The sequence below is a fragment of the Austrofundulus limnaeus genome, unplaced genomic scaffold (genome assembly GCF_001266775.1).
Source record: "Austrofundulus limnaeus strain Quisiro unplaced genomic scaffold, Austrofundulus_limnaeus-1.0 Scaffold388, whole genome shotgun sequence".
NCBI lineage: Eukaryota > Metazoa > Chordata > Actinopteri > Cyprinodontiformes > Rivulidae > Austrofundulus > Austrofundulus limnaeus.
In genome coordinates, this window is record NW_013952790.1 from 176,847 (window position 1) to 185,952 (window position 9,106).

General features: G+C 41.9%; 1 protein-coding gene across 1 annotated transcript in view; it reads right to left on the reverse strand.

Annotated features, from left to right (window-relative positions):
- The window catches only part of LOC106528523 (RNA-binding protein Nova-1), a 53,352-nt gene continuing 44,246 nt past the window's right edge, over window positions 1-9,106 (reverse strand). Inside the window, exon 3 of the mRNA XM_014023707.1 lies at window positions 1-8,946. Within this exon, the coding sequence (XP_013879161.1) occupies window positions 7,927-8,946 (1,020 nt within the window). The 3' untranslated portion in view covers window positions 1-7,926. The remainder of the gene's footprint in view (window positions 8,947-9,106) is intronic.

Below are 9,106 nucleotides of genomic sequence, written 5' to 3' on the forward strand. Positions count from 1 at the left end.
TGATGTTAAAATGAACATTTATAATGACTCTTTGTTGCCGTCGCAAAAATAATCTTTAAAAAACAATTCAAATATTAACACAGAAATGCTGACTTCACTGGTAGTCCACGAGTCATAGAACACAACTCACTGAATTTTTTTTTACAAACACAGTACTACAGTTACATTAAATAGTCATTATCGATAAAATCTATTCATGAATAATGTTTAAATAAACAGATAAAAACAATGACAGTTAAAATCYTCTCATTCCCTCTTCAGAGTATCAACATTAGAAAATCTGCTTCAGAGAAAACAGACTGGCAGCAGAACAACAGAATGGGACAGGAGCTGAGACGCTGCACAGACAGGCTGATGGGTTTCAGTGAGGGGGGGCTGACAGTTCTGACGGCTCGCTGCCTTTTGGCTCAGTGTGAAATTATTTGGCACTCTTGTTGACAAATATTTGCCATGAAAAGCTTTCTCACTTCTTCTAGAATGGCACAAGTAGTTTTTATTTTCCCTATTTAAACATGTTTGACGTTCAAAGACAGGTAAATGCTCTCTAAGAAAGCCCTTTTAGGTAGTTTACACTGTGGACTTTCACAGGTTCTYGTCACTTGTGACAACAGAAAGACAGAAGCATTTTCATCACCATCATCAGCCCAATCCACTAAACATCACTTTGTTTTTGGATTTGATCGTAGCTGTCAGTCTGTTTCTGTCCTTTGAATGGAATGAACGRAGCTTCAACAATGGAAAACCTAAAAGAACATGAAAAAATCTGCAAGGTGCAGCTTTCATCAGGATGAGCACAAAACAACAGAACAGTCCTGCAGAGTTCAACAGTTAAATCTCCAACACAGACATGAGTTCTTGGCAATGAAGAAGTTCATGGGAGGTTCTGAGGATCAAAGACAGAAATGACCTCGTACTTTCACCTTTAAAGGGTGGACGTGTGATGCAACATGTCGGCTGAGATTCACACTCAGGTAGAATAGGTTTAAGGAGATGAGTGAGCAGCCGGAGAAGGTTTAGAACCTTAAAACCAGTCCCACACTTCACATGATGAGCTGTGTGGGGTCTGGCACCCAGAAAACATTTAACAGAACTTTTTATTGATCCTGCACTTTGTTTGGTGTTCAGATGTGAAGCAGTAAGAAAACAAAACAATGAAACAGAACCCTGAACCCTAACCCTACACCTCCTACAGTCCTGATCCCCAATCCTAACCCCTTCAGTCCTGAATCCTAAACCTACACCACCTTCAGTCCTGAACCCTAATCCTAAACCTCCTTCAGTCCTAAATCCCTCACCCTACACCGTCTTCAGTCCCAAACCCTTCACCTCCTACAGTCCTGAACCCTTAACCCTACACCTCCTTCAGTCCTGAAACATTAACCCTACATCTCTTTTAGTCCTAAACCCTAACCCTACACTCCCTTCAGTCCTGAAACATTAACCCTACATCTCTTTCAGTCCTAAACCCTAACCCTACACTCCCTTCAGTCCCGAACTCTAACCCTATACAGTACCTCCTAGTCCCTAATCCTTCACCCTACATCACCTTTAGTCCTAAATGCTTAACCCTACACTTCCTACAGTCCTGAACCCTTAACCCTACACTGCCTTCAGTCCTGTACCCTAACCATACACCTCCTACAGTCCTGAACACTTAACCCTTCACCATACAACTCCTACAGTCCTGAACCCTACACCGTTTTCAGTCCTCAACCCTTCACCCTACACCAAACCCTTCAGTCCTTCTCCCTATACCACCTTCAGTCCTAAACTGTTCACCCTAAACTGCTTTTAGTCTTAAACGCTTCACCTCCTTCAGTCCTAAACCATTCAACCTACATTGTCTCCAATCCTAAACCATTCAACCTACGCCACTTTCAGTCCTAAACCCTTAACCCTTCACTGTCTTCAGCCCGAAACCCTGCACTGCCTTAGGTCCAAACCCTTCACCCTACACCTCCTTCAGTCCTAAACCCTTAACCCTTCACTGCCTTCAGTCCTAAACCCTTCAATCTACACTGCCTTTAGTTCTAAATCATTCACTCTACACCGCCTTCAGTCCTCAATCCTTCTTTCTGCATGGCCTACTGCACCAGTCAGGTGGAAAAACAAGAAGCTGTTTATAATTCACACAGGAGTAGAGATCGATCCAAAGGATCTCTACATCCTTCCAGCTGTGATTCTCAAACTGACCTGGTCCATTATAGGGGTTGGCGAAGCCATTTTTTAAATTTTATTTTTGCATCTCAACATTGTGAGCAGAAATATTGTATTTTGTAGCACCTGTGTGCATGCTAGGCAGTTGAGAGAAAGAATTCAGAGCTACGCTTCAGCCAGATGAAGAGTGTTCTCTCTTTACTGCAGTACAACTGTCTGTCTCCTTTCTTTCTTTTGTTTCTTGGTCATAGTTACTGCACACACTCAGGTTTTGTGGCAATAATGAACTTTGTTGAGTTTTTGTGCACAGATTAAACTTTAATTGCTACGTTCTGTAAGAGAGATCGCACATCAGAAGCTGATGGAGCAAAGATCACTTCTTTATTTGTTCAGTTGTTCTTTATTTGGGAAAAATCCTCCAAAAAGCTTTGAAGAGATAAAATGCCACAAACTAAGTCACATTTTCACACAGTAACTAAGAGCAATAAAAAATGTGAAAACTATTTATTTCCCCCCGATTATAATTACCTTTCAGTTAATCTTTGTTTTGTTGTGTTAAGGGGGTGTCTGTCTAAAGAGGGGAGAGGCTCAGAAAGTTTGAGAAACACCACCTTACAGAAAGAAAACAGCTGTTGTTTCTGTTTTATCCCTGACTCCAGGCTTTTCCATCTATAGCTTTGAAACAGGACAGAAATCAAACATCAAAGCAAAAAAAGGAAAATAAAATGAAGAAAACAATGAACCAAAAGAAATGATGTGTGGGAAGCCTACACGCTTTCCTTCTCAGCTTCGTTTCACACCCAGAACGAGCCACCAATCATTAAAGTGCATTTATGCAACACCAAACAAACAAGAAAATGTTGACAGCAAATCGGAAGTTGTGTCGACGTGTCTGAATCATGACCGCGGCCGTGTGAGGCCTACCTGACTGGAGCTGAAGGATTGTATTCACACACATATTAACTTTACACAGAACTGATATTCCTGCCCTGAATTACAGTAAAGAGAAAGAAACATTCCACACAACTTAAAGAAGAGGAAATGAATACATTCATAGATTAGATCTGCCACATAAAACTCCAGAAACATTCGAAGAAAACTGGTACAACAGAGAAATGTGCTATCCTGAAAACACAAGCCAATGCACTGAGGAACATTTTCACGTTTGTTTGTTTGTTTGTTTGTTTCACATTTTAAACCTCATTGGATCTAAAATACTGAAAATATTTGACTACGGTGAGAAAAGAACTTGACTGAAGGGAAACTTGATCTCAGGTGTGTGTCTAAGTGCGTGTTTGTGTGTGTGTTTTAGGGGGGGCCAACATGACGATGAGCTCCCTCCAACTCCCAACATAAAGAACGTTTTAAACATGAGGTGAAACAACTGAAGAGCTTTACACTTGACTTGCATGCAGTGTTATGTTTTTGAATGTTGCGACACAAGCCGCAGATTTTTATCACTTTTTTTTCCTCCATAATTTTACTTTGATACCATGCAATAAGAAGACGTGCAAAAAGATAACATCTAACTTCACAAACACATTTTGGATTGTTAATGGCTATGTTATGGATGCTGCTAACATGTCCATGCTGGCCTATAGAGACATTTGGGAGAAAACAGCAGTACTGAAGCCACAGGTCAAACAAACACGCAAGGGATGCATGAAGTGGAAAACAACAGAAAATCACAACTTTTAACTTTTACTCTATGTACCTATGAGATAAAACAAGGAACAGAAAGTTCTTCTTTGTTTTCTTAACTCATGTATTTGATTATCTTTTCTTAACTTAAAAGACAAGAGTTTGATTGGCACTTGATCAGCACTTCTAAACAAGTTATTGATATCTAACATTTGATCGCACATCTACATTTTGAGAAGCTGCGGAGGTTCTAGTTTGGCACAGGTCATACTATGGAGTCTATTATTACTGTCACTACCTTATAGTCTTCTATACACCTTCTGTATGCTCCGCTCTGTCTGAACACACCTCTAATCAACAGAACAGACTTTAATTTTTTTGTATAGTTTACTTATCAAATAGCAGCATTTTCATAACTTACAAAAAGTACATGTAAACCTACTCATTCAAAATCTTAGTAATTTCAAAGGTTCATACAATAGACAGGAAACACAAAACAGGACAACATGCTACTATATTGCTTCCAATATTCTGAACATTTTCTTACGGTTGAACTAAATAATCAGTGACAGAAATATGGACACCAGCGCTCAATGAGTCTTCATAATGCACAAACAAATGGCGAAGCTAATCTTAGTCAGGCTTAGTTGGCACTCTTTATCATCCACACAAATAGAACACAGTTTCACATTTTATCGACAACGCTGGACTGCATTTGGACTACAAACTAGAATAGCTACAGTAAAGTACATTTAGATCATATGACATGACATATTGTATTCCACAGAAATGAGTTCTAGTCATTTTCAGATAACAGGATATGCATAAAGGATGTCATTGTTTCGGCTTTAGCTTACAAACACGTTACTCTCTAACACCTAAAATATTCTGCCTGAACGGTTTCGAGCTGAGCCATCGCTTTAAGATTTTATCAACCAAGATTTGCCTTCTTTTGCTTTCTTTTGGAAAAATCAACATGTTCCTTTAAAAAAACGAACTGGTTTAAAGGCCGATGTATACTCTGCAAGACGTCGAGAAATTTGTTCTCAGTGACGCAGTCGTGTGACAAAAATKATGCTTTTTTTGTTGTTGTCGTTCCACCTCCACGAACTGGTTCTGTTCACAAGCAGCTGGCAGAAACTTTCTCTCAGGGTTATGCTCTAGGTGTTGTGTAATTAGTCAGAACTTTGTGGGCGTGTTTATGCTGAACAGGTGAACTACGTAGATGTCAGAAAATACAGACTCTTTTTCAACGGGTCCAGCATAACAATTAAAATAAAAATTTTAAAAGATAATCGAAGAACTTGTGAAAAGAGATAACGCAATTTTTGTGTTCAGCTGAGACAGCGTGGAGACACAGGTGGCTCTCTGGCTGTGACGTTTGGGAGGAAGTGCACCTCGGCCGGACGGCGTAGGGACGAATTACCAATAGAAAAATGAGATCTTCTTCCATCGTGAACTGTAAATAAACGCGCTGTCGCTGTGTTGGTTGTGTTCGCTGCAGTGGGAGGAGCTTGCCAGGAGATTTTGCGACAGTTTGTCTTTAGAGTAAAAGGAAAGTCTCRTGACCACGTGAGTGAGAACAGATGTCTTACATCTTGATTAGTATGTAGCAACCTTTAATCGTGCTTGTTCTTCTGACACTTTGAGCTAATGTTGCTGGTTGGTTTTAGTGGGGGGGGGGTCACAGTTTTGGAGGCAGGTGTTTTCTGTGCATTTTAGYCATGTGAACTTTGCATCCTAGGAAAACTTTTTCAACCCCTATGACCTGTAGTGCATAACTGCCACCCATGGCTAGACATCACCCATGAGACGACAAGAGGAAGGAGAAAGAGGGGGAGAGCACAGTGTAGGACGGAGGACAGACAGGGAATCAAATGTTGAGAGAAAGAGAAAAGTTAATGAGGGGCAGAGAACAAGTTATGGAGGCTCTCTGAAGTCAAACAGTCCAGTTGCATCGATAACCTTACCACCCCTCCCCTCTTGTTTTGTGCTTGTATCTTATAATGAGCTCAGATTTTGGGCAGTAAAGGGTTTTCTTCCACAATGGTTTCACTGGTGGCCAGATTGGATTCAGATGGATGAGAAAGAAGACATTTTAGCTGGGAGGAAAGGCTCATTGTTGTAATAATGCTCCAACTGAAACAAAGAATTTCTGAAAAGAAAAAGGCTGTGGGTTAATTTTCCTGGGATTTTCATTGACACTTCTCAGCACCAACCCTCACAGCTTTTCCTTACAAAGCTGATCATAGAGCTTGGGTTGATGAAGACAGTTGAAAACGTCTCTTCAGCACAGGGAAGTGGACAGAGGAGAATCCAGAASGGGGACATGAGAATCGGTTGGTCAATAGAAAAAAGGTTCACTAATTGAAGTGCAGTGAGTTAGTAAACAGGAACATCCCCTCTGTCGGTGTGTGTGATGTGGGTGTGCAGAATAAAATGGGCCGACGCTCTTCAACGCTGTGTTGTGAATGTGTCACAGTGCAGTCCTCGGACACCCGGGGACTCAGGATGAACACGATGGATAGCAGCACAGAGGGGACGCACGCTAACCTTTGAGTGCTCGAGAAATTTAGGCAGCCACCTTTATACAAACTATTAGAATAAAAGACAACATTTAATGTTTTATTGCTCCACTTGTTTTGAGAGCATGATGATCCCGCCTGAACAAACGGCAGGACTCTTTTCGTTTTTCTCGATGGGATTTGGGACGGATGGCTCACAGACTCCAAGATGTCGCTTTTTATCAGAGTACGTCTCCTGACTGTTTGGTACCCTTAATGTAAAGGCAATAGTTTCTTTGTTCACAGATATTGGTTCATACAGCTTTTCATACCAAAATGCTTTCATAGTGCTTTGTTCTTATTGTGAACTGAAGGAGTCAGACACTGCTTTTAGATTTTTTTTTAGTTCAATGTTGGGATTTAAAAAAAAAGTCTGTCTAAGGCAAAAAACCACGTCCGGTATCACTAGGAGATCCAGCTTTTAAGGATTTATAAAAAGTGGGTTTATTCTTAAGTTTCTGAAATCAATCATTTGTCATTAGGTGAGAGTTTGGGTCAGATCCGGTGGGCTACCGATTGATGTTTCAGCTACTTTAACCATGTAAAGCATCAAGTTGTTTGAGMGATTTAAATGAAGCTAATCCTATAGCACCAGAAAGGGTTCAACAACAACAGATCTTGTGTTTGTGACTCAAATTACAAACATGTTTTGGTGTTTGTGCGTTTGTGGGAGCGTTATTGAGGAGCGTTTGTGTAAAATATATGTATACATTCCTGTGTGTCTCCTCTATCCTCTCACATTGATTATTTAAAYCCTGAACCCTGACCAAGTTCAGACTGGGTCAGAGTTATACATTTCTGTCACCGCAACACAAGTTTTGATCACTGTAACTAAAAAAAACTATCAAACATGGGTTCATATTGTTTTACATTCACATCAACCTGCGGCTGCAGGTTTAAAAAATCTGTTTGTGGTAAAATGAGACCGTGTCAATAACTGAAGGATGAAATTATAAAATACCCAAATTTAGAAACKTCAATCATAATATGAGCTAGAAATGAACGTAAAGGTTTTCTTAGATTGCCTTCCCGTGAGCTGACATGAGCTCAGGTCATAAACTTTCTCCAGTTTTAAATACATTCTGCATTAAAACAAAGAGGAAGGTTTGTAGAACAGCTCTACCAGCTGATCTTTGACCAGTTCAGCTCACCGGGGGCTGAGGTTTCAAATGGATTTTAAACCAGCAAAATCAAAAACACAAGAAAAAAAAGAAACAGAAGAGTCTAAAGAATAATGAGGTTTTGGAGGAGGTTGAGACCCTGCGGCCTCATTCTTGAATCTGCATCTTGGCAGTGGACCAGTTCAGCTTCCTCTGATTGCTGTCGTCAAAAAGACTTGACAAACTTTAAAAACATCAGGACGTCAGTCCTAAAAACACACTCATATATCACACACACTTATCTTTTCTATCTCTCCCACCTCCTCTTCTGCGATTCTCTTTAGATACTGAAATATTAAACATATATTTGGACTTTTCTTTTTTTTTTTCTATTTATCGTGACGTTCGATTTCTTTMGTTTTCTGTCTTCATCTTTTTCTTCATTTCTCTTGATTTTTTTAATTTTAGCCCACTTTTTGTGGGTTGGTGGCACGCACCCCCTGCTCGTACGTGATCCGCTGGCTGATCAGATACTGTGCAGCTTGTGTAGCAGCTGGTGACCCTGTTATGGTAACTTTACGGTTCCGAGTTCCAGGAATGAACTCTCCTTTTTTGGAGATCTGGATGCGGGCTCCTGTCAGCTCCTGGTATTCTACCAGTGTTTTCCCTCCTTTTCCCAAAATGGCACCCACCAGGTTTTCGGGCACTGCGATTTCAACTACGTCCTTGGCTCCGTCTGCCAGCTTCTCCGTTGCCAACAGGGATGAGGCCATCAGTGGGGATGAAGCATTTAGATAACCGTTGGAAGCCCCAGTAGCAGCTGCTAGCGAACCAAGGGAGAAGCCGCTGAGGCCTGTAGCAGGGTGGCCGGCGCTGCTGGATGCATCGTTAGCGTAGGAGGCTAGCAGGTTTGCTGCAGCTGCAGCAGCAGGGTTAGCACTAGCTGCAACTGCAGCCAGAACTCCAGAGGCAGCTGCAGGATTGAGACCCAGGCCCAGGGTGTTGGTGTTGTAGCCGTAGCTGGCCAGCGTATTCAGGGCTGAGGTGATGGCCAAGAGATCATTGCCAGAGAAACTGGACATGGCGGCAGGGAAGGCACCCATTCCTGTGAGTCCGGCCTGACCCAGAAGGCTGGAGGCAGTGGCGGCCGCTGCAGCCGCGTTGGGCAGCACCTCGGCCGTGTTAGCGTAGGGGGAGCCTGTGGGGTTGGAGTTAGCTACTGGACCAGAGACGTTGGAATAGCTGATGTTGAGGCAGCTGCTGCTCTGGGGATCCTCCTGGATTTTCTGCACAATGATTTCCACAGCCTTACGATTCTGCTCCGGTTCTCCACTGATGGTCACCACTCGCTCCTGGAGGTTGATGCCCTCTGGCTTTTGGGAGAGCTGCACCCAAGCCCCCGACTGCTCCATCACTGCTTTTACTGTGGCTCCACCTTTACCAATGATCAGCCCAGCCGTGCTGTTGGGCACTATCAGTTTGGCCTGCAGAAAAACAGAAAGACAGTGGAAGCAACAACCATGAAGCATTATTTAACAGTTTAAAACAAGAGGTTCATGTAGGGCTGCAACTAACGATTATTTTAATGATCGATTAATCTGTTGATTATTTTTTCGATTAATCGGCCAAATCATTAAAACGCTT